Genomic DNA, 23,021 nt, shown 5'->3' with positions numbered 1-23,021 from the left:
GCCCCGTCTGCCAAGTGACAAGGAGGTCTGCAAAGTCTGCCAAAGCTCCCGACGAGATGACGAATCATTCGGAGCATAGAGGCCAAGTAACCATAAGATTTCCCCTTCGAATAAAATTTCTACCACCAAAAAGCGGCTATGAACATCATTTTTAACAAGAACCGGCTGATATTTGGCATGTACAATCATGAGCACACCCGAATAATGCATGGCCTGTGTCCCTGCATAGAACAAACGAAAGCCATGGCAATCCACAACTTTGCTTGCTTCACCGTGACTCTTGTGCTCAACAGCGCACAAGACATCCCACTGATTCTCATACAATACAGTCCACATGGTATGTTGCTTGTGTCGAGAGCAAATGCCTCGCACATTCCAAGTGGCTATTTTCATGTGTATTCAAAACAAAATCAAATATGAGGCACAGCTTGCCGCGATTTGACTTTGTCGGCGAGAATATCCAGGACTCCCTCGTCCAAGAAATCTGCCAATACCGCAAAAGAGTTCTGAGGACCAGATTTGGAAGTAGAGGGCATATCTGCTGGCTTGGGGTTGGAACGAGGATAACGACGGTCCCATGGGGTAATGACGTTGCCTCTGGTATCAAAAGCCAGCTTAGCAGGTGGACCCTTTGGACGATCCGAATACATTTTCCTGGCGGGCTGAGGACGGGGGACCGAGGCAGCCATAGCAAGAGTAGAGCGCTCAGAAGACAACATTTCCTTCCTGCGCATATATGTACGTATGGAATCTTGTGAAGTAGTAGGCACAGTATTTTCCATGCCCGCAACAACCCTGTTGCCTTTTTTTGCACGTACTTCAATCCAATCAGTGGCACGGGAATCCAGATCCGAAACCTGTTGTTTACCTTTGGCCAGAACTTGAGGCGGATGGAGAGTATCCAGCGACGGAGCGTCACACACCATATCATCCATGGGCGGTGCAACATGGCCAACATCTGAAGTGTGTTGCTGCTCCGGGCATTCGGCCATAAAATGCCCCAACTGTCCACAGGAAAAGCAATGTCCCGCAAAATTGCCCCATTTTAAACAAAAGTGTAACGAATGCATGCCAGAGCAATTGAGGCGTAACCAAGCAGGCCTTTTCCTTGCAGTATCCCATAACATACACAATCGGTTGCGATTCACAGCCCTGAGACTGGGAGGGACCAAAACAGAGACTGGGAGGGACCAAAACAGTTCCGACAGCTGCCATCGCATCCTTCAGTAGTGGCCAATAAATGGCCGGACAATTTTCCACTTCTACCCACACAGGGCATTCACGTTGCAGCAGGCTCTGAAAATCTGCCATTGGGCGCCAGGGAACCACATGAACCAACTGGCGATCAAAAAACAAAGGCAGTTTAGACAGGAGAGCAGCACGGTGCGTCTCAGATTTCAGCAGGACCTCAAAAAAACCCCGAGGCCCAACAAAAATCTCTTCAACACATTCCCTTTGTAGCAGACTGTGCAGCCACTGGCGGATACGGGAAAGCAACGGGATTCGGCCAGTGAAGAAGAGTATCACAGCGCGATCATAAAACACGGAAAAGGAGCGCAGGACAGTTTTTGGATCGACGGTGGCTTCCAGAACATCATCAGGTGCAGAGTCGGAAATAACTTCCTGATTATGTTGAACATAATCGCCAAGCAGAGTGTTGGCAAATTCCAGCAAATGCTCCCAGTCAACATCCTGAGAGTCCACTGAATCTGAAGCAACCTGAGCATAGGAACGATCCTGCTGAACACCTATCTCTTCCGAAGTATGTTTGGTACGTTTACCCGCAGGCTGGATGTCAGGACCAGGGGGCATCTCTTCGGTGCACGGAACCATATCCTCAGGTTCCTCAGTATCGGAATCCGGGCCCAGTGCTGCCACCGTTTGGTCGATGAAGTCCAGATCCAAACCAGCCATCGTGGATCACGATCTGAGGGCGACGGAGGACTGACGCACCGTGGGCAGGCGGCGGGGCAGACGATGGGGCAGGCGCGGGGGCAAGCAAGGTCCACAGGGCCCAGGTCCAACGGCGACGGCAGGAGCCCTGACAGACAGGGCGGACAGGCGACGAGCACGAGCGAAGCCCGCAGATCTGACGGGCGACAGCAGGGCAAAGCACGCAGCTAGCGGGCCTCTGAGATGCAGGCGACGGGTCTGCAGGAGAAGGCGACGGGACTGCAGATGACGGCGAGCGGAACAAGCCACGGGGCTACAGGCTATGGCTCCAGGGCGCAGGCGACTCCTCTCTATTGCGCTCTCTCTCGCTCACGGGCACGCGCAGAGGCAGCCAGGCGAGGACGCGTACCTGCGGACGCAGACGAGCAGAGGCGACGGCGACTGACGCGGCTCAGGCAGACGACGGGAGCGACCAGTACGGGCGTGTCAGGCGACGGGGGAGACTGTAGCGCGCGTGTCAGACGATGGCGGCGACGGACCAAGCAAGCGCTGAGAGAACGGGCCGACAGCAGGGGTTTCGTCCCGTTCCCGCCATGGCTCTCTCTCTCTCTCTCTCTGTGTGCCCCCCCCCCCCCCCCCCGACCCCAACCCTAGACCCCAAAGCACTCTCCCTTTCTATAAAAATCTCCCCTCCCCCACCATCTCATTCATCCTTTCAAGTTCTCCCTTTAAAATTATATGTATTTTTTCTTTCATCGAACGTAACATCGAACGTAGGTCCAAGATTTATTTGTCCGATTAGTACCGTACTAGCATCGAACTGTACTAATCAGACGCCATCAGACGTGGCAACCCTAGCCATAGGAAGTAGGACTCACATAGTTGATAGCACACGTTTCATACTTCCAAATATGTACAAGTATGAAAGTATAACTGAAGTATGATTCAAAATGGGGGTGGCTGAATCATATGTTTCCCTAATTTTTTTCTTTAAAAGCTTTTGAAAATATAAGAATGATAAGTTGAACCTTAAAATGAATCAGAAACATTTCAACAGAACTTAAACTTTGAAAAATAAGTATAAAAGACATTGAAATTTGACAAGGGGACATTGAAATATGAGTGAGAGAGAAATTGCTCCAATTTCTCTCACACAATGAAGCACAACTTCCTTAAGGCATTATCCTAAGTGCCAAGTGCTGCAAATTTGGTGTCTTTGCCCCAAAGGTTTCCCACCATTTTACACTTGATTGTCTCCTCTTCTCATCCTTTGCAATAGAATGTGCAAATGCATTCGATTGAAACTTATACTTATCAAATTCATCACATAACTTCCCTAGAGCATCTATATCATACTTAGTAACATGTGCAATCACATCCATCCAACCCTTACTCTCCTCCCTTCATTGTCAAGAATCTCTACTCTCCAAATAGGGTGAAGAACAAAAGTAGCAGCATGCAATGGAGAGTGCATCATGTTCCATCGGTCTATACAAAGTGCCTTGACTTGATGTAGCTTGGAAGCATCAATACCTTCAAAACTTTCAATCTTTTCTATCATGCAATCCGCGATCTCATATGTAAGGCCCATGGTGGCACCCTCTCTACTAGCAAGATGCAAAATCTTTAAAATTGGAGCACATGGCTTCACAGTCATCTTGGCATTGTTCCAAAATGAAAAATCCAGGATAATGATGAAACCTCCAAAGCCTTGACAAGTCAGCTCACTTTTCCATTGAAGACACTATCATCCAACATATTTGGAAAAAAAATAAACATATATGCAAACCAAGTCTATGTTAATTTAAGCAATTCATTTGAATTGAGCTTATAGTTGTTGGGTACGAAACATATGGTATGATAAACTGTAGTACTAAATGGTATCTTAAGATTTTATCAGATATGGTACGATATTAGTATGGAGTGAGTGAGTGAGTGTGTGTGTGTGTGTGTGTGTGTGTGTGTGTGTGTGTGTGTTAGAACACATGTTTAAAGTGAAAACAGCAATGGCATTACAAAATAAGATGAATACTTCAGATTAAAAACCAAAATTGGCATATTGAAGGCCCTCGCAATCACATACACAACATGTGGTATAACAACATACATCATACATGGATCATAGATCATAGGTAGAACTTAGGAGTGGATACAATGATATAAAAAAGAGAGAGGCCTATGGTAAGGCATCAATATCATGAGCATCATTATTAGAATCATCTGAGTGCTCATCAAGAGAGTCTGAAAATGACTCCTCGGCATCTGATGGGGAGACACTCTCATGCTCATCCTCACTAAAGAGATTACCATCATTATCAAATGATGGCTCCTTGGGCAATGGCTATGTAGGCAAGGGTGGATGTCATCATGAGATATGAGATGAGAGCTACTAGAGCCCCATCTCACATATGTTTGTAAGCCACTTAACCACCCTCATTGATATTGGAGGGCGCTAAATGACCACACCCCTGGTACCACCTACTCGAACTCCTCACCCACAAGTACGCTGATTGCAAGGGTCAGGAATATCTACTACTATCAGCTCTCTATAGAGCTCTGCGAAGATCATCTCCTCCCCATCAACCTCCTGATCAAAAGGGTGTCGCCCATCAACTTGAATGTATCAATATTCACCTACACAATGCATATAAGAGTGTAATTACTAAATTGTAAAGTATAAAGTTCAAAATAACAAATTAAACTCATCATACATAATTTAGTGCAATAGTAGACTAGTCACTCTAATTGTTGTGCGCTAAACCAATTGTAAATGTTCATGGGAATGAAAGAATAGACACTTTAATTTCTCTCACATGCACTCGAAAAGCAATCCTGAGCAAGGACTCTAATCGCCAAGGACTAAAGTGTCTCCAGCATGTATCCAATATTTTGCCACCAAAAGAGTGGCTTCACAAGTGACTATCTACTTCAACAAGTGAAAGAAGCAAATGCCACATGCCCTCTCTGATTTGCATAGCATCCTAGCTCCTCTAGCTCTATATTGTGGTCATCCATAGAAACCACACAAGTCAAATATACAAGCCGGTCCAAATGGACCTTGCTATCATCCATAACTGCTGGCGACTTGTAGGCTAGATGTACCAATGGTGCAAAATCATGGTTGGGCTTATGTATTCATACCCATCTTCTCTCTGCTATATGTAGAACGTGTGTACGCTGAGTCTCTATGATTACTATACAGGCCCGTGCCTCCACCAATGCCATTGTAAAGAAGTGAACGAGAAGGCCTATGGTGGATCCCTTGCATCACTCCTACACAATGCCCTATAAAAGGGAGTCACAACAATACCAATGGCACAGACTTTCACCCAAAATCGCTCATTGAGGCACAAGCATTGTATAGCTTTGGGCTCCTCTGGCTCATGCTTATCCCACTCATTTCGTAGAATAGACACCACTATCTGGTATAGGGTGGACCACACCTCATAAAGGTACTTCACCAACCACCACCACATGTAAGCAAACCAAGTTGAAGAAGGCTCCTTCGACTCAAGTATGCTATGCTCGTAATACATCACAAGCACTTTTTCCTTTACTGTGAAGAAGGTGACAACAGACGTAGGCATACGTACCACCCTATCACCTTTAGGCTTCTTCATCCACTTGAACTTCTTAATATCCTCCATGAGCAAGTCCAAATAATGACTTGTACATGGAGCCCACACAATCATAGAAAACGCGGTCTGAGAACAAATGGCCCATGGCTAACAATTGCATGTATTGTTAATAAGAACTTGTACCACATTTGAGGGGCCCACTTACAACAACAAATTACGATTCTTAAAGAGAGAAAGAAAGAAAGAAAGAAATATCTATTAACGTCTCTAAAAGGCCGAGGTGGCCTAAGAGACCATAATCAATACAACTAGTATCATCATTTCTCATCAGAGAAGAAGAGATAAACTTTATGTGTAGGTCTACATGGTAGATTGGAATGAGAAGTATGGAAACTAAAAAAGCTCGAAAAACTAAGTTTCAAAAGATTAAAAAGAGTGTAGATTATCTCCCCCTCAGTCTATGGAATCCACCAAGACTCTGCAAGCTACCTCCGACCGAGTCAATGCGCCAATTTGCCTCTGTAATGAGCAATCGTGATGTGAATGTGGCGCACATCAATTAACTATACCATATTTGTAACCCTAGTCTTTGTACAATAATCCCTGATGGCTTCGAGCAAACCGCAACAATACTTTTCAATTTGTTCTGACAGGATCACTGACCTATAAAGACTCACGGGAAAAAGTGCTTCCCAAAATTTCTTATTGTACTCTTCTAAATCTGCACAATTTGCCACGTCCAATTTATGCCATGCAGTCATGACATCTACTTCAAACGTGTTAGTTAACCATGAGGCTACAAACAACTGTTTAAAATGGACCCAAGTGGCAGGTGCATATCCTTGCATCAACAATGTGTTCCACCACTGCAATGCATTACCTTTCAAAAAAGTTGTAGCCTTCCGCACCTTGAAGTCTCAGTAAAATTCCCTCCACTGTAAGTTGCATCAAACTGCTGTATAAATGTCAAAGCTTTCAACTTATCTTACATACCACTGAAGGTTTCAAACTTTAATGCCTGACCACCCTCTTTATAGTCTTTAGGCTTTGCAGTTTTTGGTGTCAGGTTGTCATAGACAGGTGGCTGTAAAAAGGGGAGTCCCTTGGGCACATTATCAACATTCATTTCACCTGTCTTAGCTGCCATATACCCACTAGCGTGAAAAAAACCAGTCGCTACATTTTGTACTCCAGGCATCAAATAAGAACTTTGCAAAGTCTGATAACCGGGCTGTAGACCAATATTAGTATAAAGTGGGTTCACTGCCTCAATAGGCATCATTCTTGGTGGCCCTCTAGGCAAGTATCCATGATAACCAGTGGGTAATCCATCCATTGCTTGAAAAACTAACCCACCACCAAAGTAACCAAGATAAGTAGCAAACTGAGGAGAAATAGTCTGCTATGCCACTTCTGCATAACTGCCTTGACCATTCACTCCCTAATCCTGTGCTTGTGCTTCTTGTTGCACTCGACCTGTCTCCATGTTTGGTGTCTTTTCCACATGCTCACGCACATTAGAGGTTTGCCTTTTGGAGCGCTCCGTGGTATGATATGATGACTCAGCCTGAGAATCCTCATTATGTGACTTCAAAAATTTTTGCATCCGAGGATTCTTTACAAGCTGTTGGAAAGAGCCAACCATACTAAGGAGTTGTGCCATAAACAAGTCCTCCTGCTCTTGTTCCTCGTCCTTTGGTTCAATGTCGGTTCCAGAAGGTACTAACGCCTGTGCACCAATACTCTCTCTTTGGTATCTATGAGTAGAAGAACTCTCTTCTTCACAAGGGAGTTTTCCTTTGCCTTAATCCATGTCTACCATCTCTCTAGTCCTATAATCTCTGTAAAACCTGTGTGTATGGCCTTTTCACCCAAAACTCTCCTGGCAATGGAACCATTACAAAAAAGAATTCAAATCCTGGCAATGGAACCACCATGCAACCGGTCTATGAGTCACATAAAGCGGTAGTTCCTTCAATTAACACCTAGTCTTTTCACACACACACACACACAAACAGAGACCTCGCTCAACACCAAATTGGCCCTAAAGACCGGCGCTCCTCTCGGTATTTCGTTATTAATTAAAAAATGGAAAATTACAAAAATGAAAGATTCCAAAATACATAACCTGTGAACAGTTGGTTTTCATCTTTTTTGAGTAAATCCCAGCTGCATAAGGACAGTTCAGCATGACCAAATCAACATCCCTTTTAGGAAAGCATTTTCTGTAACCATAACTCAATGATTCATGTGCACATTTGTATTCTACCAACTCTGAATTCTCTGTTCTTATTGTCCAGTATATCTTGAACAACATCCCTTTTAGGAAAGCATTTTCTGTGACCAAAACTCAATGATTTATGCGCAAATTTGCAGTCTGCAGATCTCTGAATTTACTGTTCTTACTATCCAGCATGTTCAGAACAACATCCCTTTTAGGAAACCATTTTCTATGGCCAAAACTCAATGATTCGTGTGCAGAATTGCAGTCTGAATTCACTGTTCTTACTGTCCAGCATGTCTAGAACAACATCCCTTTTAGGAAAGCATCATTCCAGCATTAAAACAATCCCACAAACAGCACTAAATCAGAGCTCAAAAACCCTTCAATGGAATCAGCCCATCATGCAAAGCATTTCCTCTGAGAATAGAGAGAGAGTTGACCAGAGGGAGCAAGCTCTACCTCCGTACATGAGTCAGAGTTGAAGAAATACTCTCCATAGCTGATGTTCTTGCAGCCATCTGCCCTCAGCTCCTCAAAACTTCATTCTCAGATTTGCCCCTTATGCCTATTACGTTTTTTTTTAAATGCTCTCTCTCTCTTTTGGAAATTTGTGCCACATGGCATACACATAACAATTTTCCCATTTAAACCTTCCGGTCTAAAATTCTCCATGTTTGGTGTAAAATTTGACCTCAACACAACCAGAGAATTAATCCTCATGCAAAAACGAAGATAATGGCGCGAACAGATTCTTGGGTCCAAAAATAGTAACTCCCTAAATTTTAGGGATGATGACCCCTGCATTCCTCAAGTTGTTATAAGTAACTTTTATCATTGCAACCACATCAAAAAGTATAATGTAGCTCAGTTACAATGACTTTTAATCCTGAGCATTCTTACATGTGCATCTTTTGTCTTGACCAAGGGCTCATTGTCATGCACCATCTCTAGTGGCTACAGTCCCAAACCACTGGCATTCTATTCTTCAGTGCCCATTCAATATGGAACTGGTCCTAAGGCTCAGACAAACCATTAGTCCAATTTATCCCAATGGTTGCCTCTTTTAGCCATGCAAAGATCTCGGCTTAATCCAAGAGATCTCTGGGGGTAAAAAGGAACATCAACTAAAGAAAAGAAAAATAAAATATTTATATAAGTAAATAAGAAAAGCAACTGCAAAAAGTATCACCACCTGGTGACACTAGTCGTATTAGAAGACAAGCATATCTGCATAATCATGCTAATACAATGAAGTTTGTTCTAGTAGCAAACACACTTGATGATGAGGAGCTTGATTTTTTTGAGAATGCACAACAAAGTTTGCATTGGATTGGCAGCAATTGAGAATCAAACATGGGATTTAGTTGCATTGCATGTTGGAATTCGAAAGAAATCCATTGGTACTAAATGGGTCTATAAGCTGAAAAGAAGAGCGAATGGATCCATTGATAAGTGCAAAGCCAAACTTGTGGCAAAAGTCTATGCACAAAAGAAGGGCATTGATTATAAGGAGACATTTGCTCCTAGATACCATATGGCCACCATTAGGTGTATTGTTTCTTGGTTTCCTATTATGGTTGGATTATGCACTAGCTTGATATTAAAACTGCATTTTTACATGGGGAACTTCAAGAAGAAGTGTATGTTCAACAGCCCATGGATTTTACAATTAAAGGATCGGAACACTTAGTATACAAGCTGACAAAGTCTTTGTATGGTTTGAAGCAAGCTCCACGAGCTTGGTATGTAAAAATTTTCCTTTTTACCCAGTCAAGGGTTCATTGACAGCCCATCAGAGTCTACTCTTTATGTATGCAAAGAGGGGGGATCCTTGCTGGTCATTTGTCTTTATGAGGATGATCTTTTTCTCACAGGGACACATGCTTATCAGATTTCAACATTGGAGAAACATTTGCAGTAAACTTTTGAAATGTTAAATTTGGGATGTTTACATTGCTATTTGGGTATTCAGTTTATTCATGATGCTAAAGGCATTGGATTTTGACAGTCAAGATATATTGGTAAACTTCTTTAGAGATTTGGCTTCTAGGATTGCAAGCCAATTAGTACACCGATGGAGATTGGACTCAAGCTGTCTTTGCATGATGACAGTGATTTGTTTGGCATTCATACATATACTCTAGTAGTTGGATGCCTTATTTATTTATGCAACACAAGGGGAGGTATTGAGTTTATAGTGTCAACCTTAAGCAAATATATGCACAGCCCACACATGTCACATTGTCAAGTTGATTGGTTTATGCCAAGGGGGGACTGTTGCAATTACATGCTTATAGTGATTCCAATTGGGTTGGTGATTTTGATTCATGTCACGCTACAAATGAAAAGTGTTTCTTTCTTGGCTCATTTTGCATTTCTTGGCTTAGGAAGAAACAATCCATTGTTGCTACATTGTCTTGTGAAGTTGAATACAAGGCAGCTTTCACTATTAAAGTTGAATGTGTATAGGTGAGACATTTATTGGCCGATCTTGATGCATCTATCATGGAGCCTACTCCTTTGTTTATTGATAATTAGAATGCCATTGCAGTGGCACGAAACCCAGTGTTTCATGCACCTCAATCGATACATATTGTAATCAACTTGGATTCATTGTCATTTTTATCCAAGGCCAAGAAGGCTTAAAGCATGCAAACACTTCTAATTTGTGCCTCAAAGCATATGCCCAATAATGACGAGTCATGTCATCAATGAAGGTAACAAAGTACAAGTATCCTTCAATGGATTTGACATGCATAGGCTCACAAACATCACTATACACAAGCTGTAATTTTTTATCAACATGCATAGATGTCTCTTTGGAAAATGAAGCACAATGCATTTTGCCAAGTACATTACTTTCAAATACATTGTGAGTAGGTGCTTTCAATGAAGGGAGATTGAACACCATATTTTTGCTTTTTAGGCGAGGTAAAATGCCTTAGTTAATATGATCAAATTGAGCATGCTATAACTCAGTGTGATTCGCAATGGTGGCATCAATCTATAATGTATCCTCTGATGCTTAGCTCTCATATAAATCAAGCTGATAGAGTCCGTTGTACAAAGTATCAATGACAATGAGGGCGTGCCTATCACTACAATCATAGACATTGTGTCAATCCATGTGGAATTTAACCACAAAACCAACATATGCAATGGTTGAAACTGAAAGTAATTTTTTCTTTATACCTATCACATACAAGACCTTTTCAAGTATAATAGTTTTTTCATCCATTGTAATAATGGGAATTTGACAAATGCCTTGAATTGCATATGAAGCATTATTTACGCATACAACGGATCCCCCCTTTTGTACATTTACATATGATACAGTTAAGTCATGAAAGGACATTATGTGCTTTGAAGCACCTTTTTCAAAATACCATGTGTTGTAATTTTCAAGAACTAAAAGACCATGCTTATGTGAAGAAGGATCATACGAAGAATGCACAACAAAGGCATAAGACTGTATATGACTGCTATCACCTTGGTGGGGTCCACAATAATGTCGACTTGAGAAATGATGTGGCCTAGTAAAATGCCGCCTCTAACAATAAACACACATTTTAGAGGGTTTAAACTTAAACTTACCTTGCAACAACGTGTGGGGCAGAGGGAGGTGCTTTTCCTTGCCCAATATAATGCAAGTGTATGGTTTGAGAGTTTTGATATGAAATGTTGTTCTTTTTTCAAATACATATTGACCATTATCCATACTTTCCAAATGTGTGGTTGCATCCGTCGCATTTGCTGTATTTTCAGCAATACTCATGCACGACATTTTTTCTTTTCACTTGCCATCCTCTTTTTGCATTCTTCAATAACATGCCCCTTCTTCTTGCAATAATTGCACCTCTTTTTCTTAGCACTGTCATAGAGCTTGAAGAGTCCATAGAAGAAGCTGCTTTACCTTCCCCTTGATTTAAGGGCTGCCATGACTTCCCTTTGTTTTAATGGTTGGTTGTAAATGCTTAATTATCCATACTTATATTAGAGCGATTCAACCTTGATTGCTCTTCTTGCAACAATAGTAATACCAAAGCATCAAATGTGTATACATTAGCATCTCCTTTTTCAAGTAAATGAAGTATAGTGACAAAACTTTGATAAATATTAAGTAGAGCAGCCAAGTAAACTAAGTGTAGTGAAAAAACTCTTTTTCTTAGCACTGTCATCCTCGGTGCTTGAAGACTCTGTAGAAGAAGTTGCTTTGCCTTTACCCTTTCAGTTTGAGGGCTACCATGACTTTCCTTTGTTTTGATACTTGGCTGTAAATGCTTCATTGTTCATACTTATATTACAGTGATTCAACCTTGATTGCTCTTCTTGCAACAAGAGTAATACCAACGCATCAAATGTGTATACATTAGCATTTTCTTTTTCAAGTAAACAAAGTGTAGTAGCAAAACTTTAATAAATATCAAGTAGAGCAGTCAAGACCGTACATACAAGAGATTTATTGGGAATTATCTTATCAATATTAGCAAGTTGCTCCATAATGCCCTTAACATGTGTAGTTTATGCATCCATAAAATCACCCTTTGTCATGTGCTCCACCTCAATCTACTTATGCAAATAGGCTACACGAGCCTCATCACACACTTGATACAACGAAGCAAGCTTATCCCGAGCATCCTTGGCCATTGTGCAAAACTGAATATGTGGAATAACAAGTCTCTTGTATGAAAGTGCAATCAGAGCATGAGCTTGGGCATCACGCGCATCCCATTTCAACTAATCTACTATGGGAGGTGCAGGAGGAGCTAAAGCCTTAGATCAACTAGTGATAGTGGATGAGTTGGGAGAACCTATGACATTCTTTGTATCGGGGCTTACAGGCCCAACTTCTAAACCACATACATAATCCCAAAGTTGATTGGCAACAAATATATGCTTCACCATATATACCCACATGGGATAATTAGTACCATCCAATTTATTTGAGTCCTGAAACAAGTTGAAAAAATCATTTTCCCTACCATTGCTTGCTGAAATTTCTATTTTTTTGTAACCAACTAGTGTCCAAAGTACAAATGTAGTTGTATCACAAAAATAAAGCAAAGAAAATACCAAGAACTCATAATTTTTAAAAATTTTGATAGTGTCAATGAAGAACTTGCAATTGTAACAGCTTTGATGTGCACTTTTGTCACTAAATTTGGAAATTTTTCATAAAAGCCCCAAATTTAATTAGTGAAATTTGAGCTCGAATGTGAAAAGCCCCAAATTTTGATGCAAGACCGAGCTATTTCTCAGCATCGAGTGCTAAACCCCCAAAATTTTAATGAGATTTGAGAATTTTTGTCAAAACTCCCAAAATTCTCAAAGAAATTTAGAGAAATTTGAGATCTGATGTTAAATCCCCAAAATTTGTACTTGACAAGGGTACTACACACGAACATAAATAATTTATGTGGCTAAATGTTGATTAAGGTTAAAGATGCTTAATCTTTTTTCATATTTTATGCTGTCGGGTAGAAACGCAACGCATTACATACAAATTCAGTCGACATGGATTGTTAGTAGGTAGTTGACCAAGCATTGTTGGCCCAAGCTCTCAGGCTTGGCAGGCCTATTGGACATGGCGAAGCTAGAGTTTGATGTAGCAAACGTTGATGATTCTAATCAACACAATGTATTGGGCAACTACTATTAAAGAACAACTGCGTGACGTGTAGGATAAGCACATGGACAGACGGGCATGGCAAGACAAGACTGTTGGTGCAGACTTGAGTTGGTGCTGCTAAGGCAAACTAATGGCACGCAATCCAAGGAACGTAGCAAGCAAATGGGCTTGAACTGAAGGCGATATGCACACCAAGAAGAAGGAGAGCAACCAAACTCAAGGCTGAACTCAAGGCTCAATGGCAATTATGGCGATGTCCTAGCAAAGTGATGGCTAAAAGGAGGTATGGCTCTAATACCACTGTTAGGTCAGGGTTTAGTAACACGTGCACACTCACAGTGAGGAAGTAAACAGCAAGAGAGAAGAGAGTGCTAGAAGGTCACATCCACTATGCGAGAATAAGTATGAAAGTACAATCCCTAAGGTACTAACTACCATACCCACTGACATGTGTTCACTGGGGATAAAAAACCCTTCTCCAGCTAGAAGGTAAAAAGCATCCATGGATAGGGGAGCATTCACACCAAAACTTAGGAGGAACAGGATAAGTGTAACAGTGGACACGAATACTAGTGGGGCCACTATTCCATGTATAGGGGACAATATTTTCACTACATAGTATGCTGTCCATTCTTCAATGTTTTCAGATTAGTGAAAATTTGCTACTATTTTCCTTACTTTAAAACCATGGTGACTTGAAAATTGCAGAGATACAAAGAGAGAGAGAGAGAGAGAGAGAGTATTAACGTCTCTAAAAGACCAATCTAACCCATGAGACCAAAGTAATACATACAATGATGGTGTGTTTCTCATTTGGAATAAGAAAATATGAAAAATATGCCTATAAGATTGAAAAGTGAAAGTGTTCTATAAAAAGAAAACATGTCAATGATCTAAAAGTAAAAGTAGAAAAAGGAAACTATCCATCAATGAGATGTCTGTCCTCTAAGGAGATGTATCTCTTCATGGCTGAGGCGTCTCGACATCTGCCTCCTTTGGTGTTCAATGATGGCTTGAGATGGTTTTTCATAGGTTTGCATACCAAATGTTTGCGGACATCTAGTATGCTGAATCATATGCATCTAAAGTCAAAGAACATTCGTGATGCTATGCTCTACCCGATGTCTAATGAGTTATGGGGCCCAATCCATGACATCCTACATCAAGTTGTATCTACCAATCCAGGCTCTCCTAGATATAATGCCAACTTATCCAAAGGCCTATCCTTCGACATCTGAAGGTGCCACTCATGGATGTCGGACCATGCTATGTGTGGATCAAATTACCATGTCTTCCCTTGGAGGCCTATGACTTTGATCCTCCTCCAAGGGCTACTTTCATGTTCTTGAGTAGCAACATAGTCTTGCCAGTTTTCTTCAACTCCTCTAACTTCTAGTACTGGATCAGCCATAGACTCGTCCTTCGTACTTTCTGTAGGTTCATCCCTAGCCTCCATGATTGTGTAAAAATATTTTCTTCTTTTGATTAAGATAATCATACTGGAAATAAAAAAGAAAGAAAATTTGAATTCCCAAGCTGAACAATTAGATGATGGAACACTTTCTTTAATTCTATTGTAGCTACCTAAGAAATCAGTATGTTGTCCAATCTTGTAGGTGCTTAGTCAAGCTCAAAACGATCCAAATCATTGTCACTCCTCTACCAATTTGGTTGGCTGTTACTTTTTTCAGCTGTTGTTAGTCATGCCCCCTAAACCCTATACGTATACATTCTATAATGTAATTAACACTTTAATTGTGTGGCAATGCCCTTGTGGGTTTGGTAATTCCTCTTAATGTGACCAAGTCTCAACTTGCATGTAATAATTGCAATGAAGACTTCAATGGTGATCACCAACGGATGTAGAAGAAGAGAGAGACAATAAATCAGAAAGATCAGCTCCCTTTTGGAGAGCGGTGGTGGGACATTTGCTGTGTCCCTCTGATTGGGTCTGTGGTAAGGCAAAACATCCCACTCCCATGGAGCCACATATGAAGATCTTGTTACATTTTCTTAGATTTGGGGGACTGCTGGCACTATTGGATCACTCAGAATGCCTTCATCTTCGATTCAGCCTCTGGGGTTCAAAGTCATATCACTAAGCTGAAGGGTCTTCTCCATTGGCAATTGGATCATATTCAGCATGCTGGCCTTCTCCCTAGGGAAGATTTAGTTACTTGTCTTATGGCAGCTTCTTGTGCTTCTCTGCCATGAGTCTTGTATTTCTCATGTGATTAATGTAATTACTCGTTATGAAAAAAAGAAATAAGCCATGAGTGGAGATGGGGATACTTCTTGGAGTTCTTTAACTTGGTAAACAAAATATATCCCTGCAGAATTTTGGCTACAAACTTGCATAGCCCTTTGTTGGGCCTCATGGATCAAGTGCTGACAAAAGCACACCAAGAGGGTAGCAATGCAGCAAGGATGAGAAATTTGTACCTCTTGGACAGGTCAAGCTTGTGATTATCAGAGATTTCTCCTTATCTACTATGAAGTCAGTGGAAGATTGGTTTTCTTGCATGTCCAGTAAGACAATGCTCTTTCTTTCTTTTGAAATAAATCCGAAATGATCATGGCAGTGTCCAGAGAATGTGCCATCTACATCTGTTTATTGTTGCATTGAGACACAATCTCTACTTGGGGAGCCACATCTCATTACTTCCATTGGTCATCTTGTTCAGCCACCTTGGGTTGGGCCCCACCCACATTCCATGAGATTGCTAAATCTTGTGTGCTTTGTATAAAGAGAGGATATACTCATCAAGTGATCTGAGTTTTGTTGTTGTGACCATCTTGTTTGTCTTCACTTCTTTGAATAGTCTGGTCCAACTTAACGATGTACCTGATTTCAGTCTGCATTAAAGTACTGCCCGTACTTGGTTGGTTTAAGCTATAAAAGCCATCTTTTATTACAAGTTAACTTCATTAACTACCGTTCTTGAAGGGTCACATGTTTGGCTCCATAGACTGTGGTTTGCACACTCAGATTCAACGAGTCTGAGCTGGCCCAAACTTGGCCTTATCATTAACGCCAACTCATGAAGCATAAGGATTACCTATATCATCTTCAACAGTATGCCTGTGTCCTCGAGCTGATGTTAACTAGCCCATGGTTTTGCATCATATGTCTTGCAAAAATCCACAAAGCAGTAATGTAACTTTCAACTCAGTGCCCCACTCTGAAGGATGGTCCGTAGGATATATGTGGTAAGGGTGAAGTGTCCTCGCCTTCTCACTCTGTCCAGCTGCTTTTCTATGCATGTTTCTCAACGAATGTACTCCATCCATGCTTAAGGATAGAATAGTCACCTTTGCAAGTATATGGCCAATTATGATTGTCTTGTAGTTACTAGGCTGTATGGGATCTCTTGGATAGTAGAACCATATGATGGTGTTGATGGTCAAAATGATTGGGAACCCCTCATCTATCAGAATGGTTGCACATGTGGCAGCCCTTTTGCATGACTTATGTCTTTCTTTACAGACAAGGACCAAGAACTGTTGGGTTTGATTCATGCCTACACTCACAAAGGAGTGTCGGTGATCCTAGATAGGACATTGGGGCACTTTTTACTCTCCTTACAAGAGGCTTCTTCCCCCCAACTTTATTCTCTCTTATTTTATGTTCCTATGTTACACAGTTTGGGCACTTATCGTGTTTTACACTTTTCGGGTGTGAACACACTTTAGCAACCCTAAGGTTTAAGGGTTATACTTTGTATTTGCACATTACACTCTTTTGATTATTGCATTGGGAGTCGTGTCTTCACTCTCACGCACTCTCTTCACTGTCAACTATACTCTCAGCTGAGCTTCGATCTCTGTGTATCCTCTCACCTCTCACATTTGGTATCAGAGCTGGCCCTTAGCTCAGGTAAGCCCGTGGCCACTACTAGCTGAGCCGCCACTTGCAATGTCGTAGCTCCACTGCCACAGGCAGCCTTCAATCCCACCAACAGCCTGTCCACCTACAGTGCCAGGTCAGCCACTAGCTGCTAGCATTACCACTAAGCAAACCCACTGCCTACACCACCTATGCCACTGCCTCCTATGCACCACCAGCGCTAGCAAGCATCTGTCAGACCTTGTCCGCCTTGCCCCAAGCGCCACCAGTCCAACTCCATGCGCCTCTTATAAGGCACCCGCCAAGCCTGGTTCTCCAACTCGCCAACACAATTCTAACTGCACTCGCCCCCTGGTCAGCTTCAGCTCGCTGGTCAACACTCACCCCTGCAACCTGGTCTGCACTGCCACCAGCTGAAGGTCCGCCTTCAGTTGCCCGCACTGCTAGAGCTGCTGACTTGGCCACCCATATTAAAGGTAAAAAGGAAAATTTTATCGATTTTTTAATCCATATTTAATCATCTGGAAGGGGCTTGTGCCTAGGCAGCATATCTCTATTCCTGCACATGTCTGGGACACATTTATAACAAAGATTTTGTGAATTTCAAGTTAAAAATTTTGGGCTTTTGATGTCAGCTTAGAGATTGGAAAATGTATATCAATAATAGTCTGCAATAGATTGAATTTGTGCATTTTGGGACAACAAATTTTGGGGCTTTTGTATTTTTTGTGCTATTGAGCATTGTTCGTGCCTTGGACGGTGTGTACATCAAACAGTTTTTGACAGAGTGTGATTAGATTTGCTAATTACAACAAGATGTTTGCTGTAATTTTTGGAAATTCTCAGATTTTCAAGTTGGTCCAACTTTAAGTATTGCTCTTGTGCTCTTTGATTAGTGACATTTACCATGGCCAATCAAGGACAAGGTGATATATTCACATATGTATCCAAGGAGGATAGGTTGGATGGCAACAACTATTCTCTATGGTCTTTTATGATGGAAAATGTGTTGATTGTAAAGAATCTTTGGGATTATGTCAGTGGTGAAGAAGTTGGGCCTGGAGTTGTGGCTCCTATCACACCTCCTCCAAGAGGACATGGACAAAGGCCCACTCAACCTGCTCAGCTTGCTCAGCTCGCTCCAACTCGGCCACTTTCGAAGATCAGTAACACAAAAGGCTTGGGACACAGGGATGCTCAGGCATTGTCATTGATTGCATTGGTAGTTCAACAGTCTATCACCCCATATATTTGGTCTACAGCTTCTTCCTCACGAAAAGCATGGCTGATCCTTGAGAAAAGGTTTTCTAGAAAAAATGAGACACATCTCTTTCTTGAAGAAAGAGCTAAATACTGTGAAGATGGATGAAGGCAATTCTATACAAGATCATCTCAATAAAATTCAGGACTTATATAAGCAGCTTATGAATGTAGATAAGTACTATTCGAATATACAATTGATCTCTACTACTTTGAATTCATTGCCGCTCTCTTATTTGGCCATTCATATAGTCTTGAATCTCACTATGAGGATTTCCCCACAACCACTTACTTTCCTTCAGTTAGTTAGTTCGCTCTTAGAGAAAGAGCAAACAAGAAAGAACAATGAGATGGATATTATAGCCTCTAGGCATGCTTCTATAGCAAGGTAGAAGGGCAAGGGCAGCCAAGCTAAAAATGCTCCGCAAAGTTCTCGGACTTTAGGTACTTCACAGAGTAGTAAGAAATAGGGGGGCATGCAAGCCAAGAAGGGTAGGTGCCACTATTACAAGAAGTCAAGTCACTACATCACAGAATGTAGAAAGCGCTTAGCCAAGGAGAAGAAGAAGGAATCAAGGATGTCTATTCCTAATGCACCTTCTATTGTTACTGAGTCCACGTCTTTTGTTACAGACTGTGACTATTGTTTCTACACTTGTAGTTATGACTCTTCTTGGGCTAATAGAGCATTTAGCTCTACTGAGGATGTAAGCATATGGTTCTTTGACAATGTCACTTCAAGGTATGTTACATCCCGCAAGGATTTGTTTTCCTCCGTTATTGTAGCTCTTGTTGGCAAGTTTGTGCAGTGTGCCGACAATGCAACATACCCTGTTAGAGGTATTGGGGAGATTGTATTGACAGCCATTGATGGCTCTATTCTCCGTTTGCAGGATGCATTATTTGTCCTAGGTGTAAAGAAGAATTTTTTGTCTATTTTTTCTTTGGCAAAGTGTGGTCTACAAGTCACATTTGATGATGGCAAATGTATGGTCAGAGATAAAGAACACATGACTTTGGTTTTGATTGGCACTTTTATGTCATGGGTTATATGAGTTAGATGCTTATTCAGTTGATCAGTCAGTCTATCTAGCGTCTACTCTTACTTCTACTATGTCCAAGGTAGAGTTATGGCATGCTCGTATGGGACATGTTAACTATGGCACCTTGATGCTTATGCAACGTACACAGATGTTTGATTGCTTACCTCTTTTGGAGAGACCTCTTGAGCATATATGTGAGGGATGCATTTTGGAAAAAATGCATCATTTATCATTTCCTCGTGATGTTGCTTTTAGAGCAATTGTCAAATTACAGATTATGCATTCAGATGTATGTGGCCCTATGCAAACAAAGTCATTGGGTGGCTATTACTATTTTGTCACTTTCATTGATGACTTTACTCATTTTTGCTGGGTCTACTTTTTAAGAGGTTTGGCTTATAGGATTACAAGCCAGTTTGTACACCAATGAAGACTGGACTCAAGTTATCCTTGCATGATGACTGTGATTTGTTTGATATCCATTCATATGCTCCAGCCGTTGGATGTTTCATTTACTTATGCAACACAAGGCTAGACATTCAATTTGCAATTTCACCCTTGAGTAGATATATGCACTACCCACACATGTCACATTAGCAAGCTGTGAAGCGTATTTTTCGCTATTTGCAGGGTACTAGGACTCTTGGATTGCTTTATGCCAAGGGGGAACCACTGCAACTACATGCTTACAGTGATTCAGATTGGACTTGTGATTTTGATTCTTGTCACTCTACTAGTGATAATTGTTTCTTTCTTGGCTCATCTTGTATCTCTTGGCTTAGCAAGAAACAATCGACTGTCAACACATTGTCATGTGAAGCTGAATACAAGGCAACTTTCACTACCACAATTGAAAACGTTTGTTGGTTGATTTAGATGTAGCTGTCACGGAGCCTACTCCTTCGTTTACTAACAGTCAGAGTACCATTGCAGTGGCACGGAACCCAATGTTTCATGCATGCACAAAACACATAGAGATTCACTATCACTTTGTCAAAGAGAGGCTACATGCAGGTGATGTCAGCCTTGTCTATTGTCCTACCACTAATAATGTGGCACATATCTTTACCAAAGCTCTTCCTCGTGACAAATTTGAAGCATTCTGCAATGCTTTAAATTTGATCTCCTTTGATGGATGATCCTTGTATATTGATTACTCTTCACTCCAGAGGGGTTTGTTGGGTTTGACTCATGCCTAGCTCACAGAGGAGTGTCGGTGATCCTCAGTAGGACAGTGGGGCACTTATTACTCTCCTTACAAGAGGTTTTTTCCCCCAGCTTTTTTCTCTTTTATTTTATGGTCCTATGTTACACAGTTTGGGCACTTATCATGTTTTACACCTTTCAGGTGTGAACACACTTTGGCAACCCTAAGGTTTAAGGGTTGTACTTTGTACTTGCACATTACACTCTTTTGATTATTGCATTGGGAGTCGTGTCTTCACTCTCGCGCGCTCTCTTCACTATCACCTGTACTCTCAGCTGAGCTTCGATCTCTGTGCATCCTCTCACCTCTCACAATAACTTTTTGACAGCTCCAACAAGCTTTGAGTTTTGGCTTGGTAATTGCGCCAAATCTAACGGGCCTTCAGTAGTGGAATGAGATTACTGCACTGTTGTTTTAGAGGAAGGACATCCTATTGTTCCTGAGAGTAGGAGATTTCAAGGTGCTACAAATCAGTATGCAGCTAGCGCAAAAGAAATACTAGTAGTCATACATGCACTAACTAGATGGGAGCATTTTCTCTTTCCCAAGGAAGAGAATTTTATAAAATCACCCAGTGACAAACATCCCTGAGGCAATATGTAATACAAGGACTCCAACGAATGAATAATCATAGGGATACACTTCTGTAGGTTGACTGCTCTGGAGGAATGTCTAGTAAAAAGGCTGTAAAAAGAACCAGTCTGGCAATCCCAAACAGAAAATGAAGTCCAAGATGGGATGGAATAATAAGATGTCTGAATCCTTAGTCACTAGAAAGACCTCTGGCCCGCCCCTCATGTGGTCTGAGTCATCCTCCAATCTCTCTTATTTGTTTCTAAGGTTGGTGGATGATCTCCGTCTAGATATGTCTTTGAGTTATCATAGCATGCCACTACAGACGTACCAAGCAATGATATAGTGAATAAGAAATGTCAAGCTGTTATATGTACTAGATACATGGAAACATTAGTTGCTTGGATCAAATTACATGGCACAAACTGGTCATTAAAGCTTTTACTGTTTTCTTGATACACACTAAGTTGTTCCCAAGTAACTAAACCCAGTATATGTTTGCCCATGTCAGCTCACTTTGGAAAAGTCCTAGCATCTAATGGCCACAAGAACCTGAAATTAGGTGATGCTAGTGTTGAGGCAGCATTTCTTATTCTTTCAAAACTGCAGGGGCAAGTTTGTTGTGGAGTTAGTTGGAGAATTCATGTCCTATGACGATGCCCGTGAATCAGGGTCAATGAGTCTTCTCATGAATTTCAGGTAAGTGCATTAGCAGTTTCGGTTATCTTCGGTTCAAAGTGACCAAGAAATCTACTTTTCATGAGAGTATAAAAGTTCTTTACTTGCAGCTATCCCTTGCATGGTAGCCTGCCTGCTGCATGTCCAGAGGAGCAACTTGTACTGAACGTTTCTCAAATGTCCAATGTGGCGAGCTTCATAAACCACAGGTAATGGGGAGAACCGCTGAGAAGCCTACATTTTTCTTGCAAGAGATGATTCTTTACCAGTTTGGCACATGAAAGCTGCATGCCTATGCTAAGAGAAGATTTGTTATAATTTGCAGTAATGAAGCAAACCTGAGAGTATACAGGGTCTACACAGAAACAACAGATCACAGATTCTTCCGCCTTGGGATGTACGCCGCTCGTGATATAGAGATTGGAGAGGAGTTATCCTACGACCATTGCATAGCTGTACCTTTCAAACTATGAACACGCATTGGATTTTTGTTGCATGGATTTCAAGGGGCAGGATTTGATCTATAACAGCATCTTAAGACGATTGGATTTTTCTAGTAACAGCAAATACTCAGTTCAGTGAGGTTCAGATTGTACATTCTGTTTCATTCTTCATTAATGAGAATGTGGATTCAACAACTTTGGTATAATAAATACTACCAAATTCACCGCATCTTAAGAGTTCCAAAACTAGTGCCAACAAATGGTTGTGACCCTATTAAATATAGAGAGGGAAATAAAGAGTTGAAAATGCCTTGTGGACAGCAGTTATGATAATTTAAAATGTTTCTTTGGAAGGTTACTATAAGAGCGCTTGCATCAACACTTGCATTAACATTTCTCATATCAACGATGCTTATATCATCAATGATGGCACCATTTTGTAATAAAGAAATAAGTTCTTCTTTGTCAAGTTATTCTCTTATATGTTGTGAGGTGACAATCCTTGTCCTTGCTAAGTTCATGTCCCCCTTGTAACAATTTGACAAGACTACAAGCTTGATCTTGCCGAGTTGTGATGGACACAATGATGAAAAGTATTATGACCACTATACTAAATATTCAAGAACTTCATGAGAGTAATGCACAA

At 41.3% G+C, this 23,021-nt stretch overlaps 1 protein-coding gene across 7 annotated transcripts in view; it reads left to right on the top strand.

Annotated features, from left to right (window-relative positions):
- Nucleotides 1–22,790, top strand: part of LOC148026705 (uncharacterized) — a 224,645-nt gene extending 201,855 nt beyond the window's left edge. For 2 of the 7 annotated variants that reach the window (XM_087691190.1, XM_087691187.1), the window contains 3 exons: nucleotides 21,864–21,953; nucleotides 22,043–22,141; nucleotides 22,258–22,790. In XM_087691190.1, the coding sequence (XP_087547316.1) occupies nucleotides 21,864–21,953; nucleotides 22,043–22,141; nucleotides 22,258–22,405 (337 nt within the window). In that variant the 3' untranslated portion in view covers nucleotides 22,406–22,790. Of the gene's footprint in view, nucleotides 1–21,765; nucleotides 21,954–22,042; nucleotides 22,142–22,257 lie in introns of those variants that run through there. The other 5 variants (XM_087691188.1, XM_087691191.1, XM_087691192.1 and 2 more) reach the window with 5 other exon arrangements.
- Nucleotides 22,791–23,021: the final 231 nt, after the last annotated feature.

The sequence above is a fragment of the Lygodium microphyllum genome, chromosome 13 (genome assembly GCF_053477565.2).
Source record: "Lygodium microphyllum isolate KBCC chromosome 13, Lygodium_microphyllum_v1.1.10, whole genome shotgun sequence".
Lineage (NCBI taxonomy): Eukaryota > Viridiplantae > Streptophyta > Polypodiopsida > Schizaeales > Lygodiaceae > Lygodium > Lygodium microphyllum.
The sequence above is the reverse complement of the archived record's forward strand: the minus strand, read 5'-3'. Positions and strand labels throughout refer to the sequence as shown.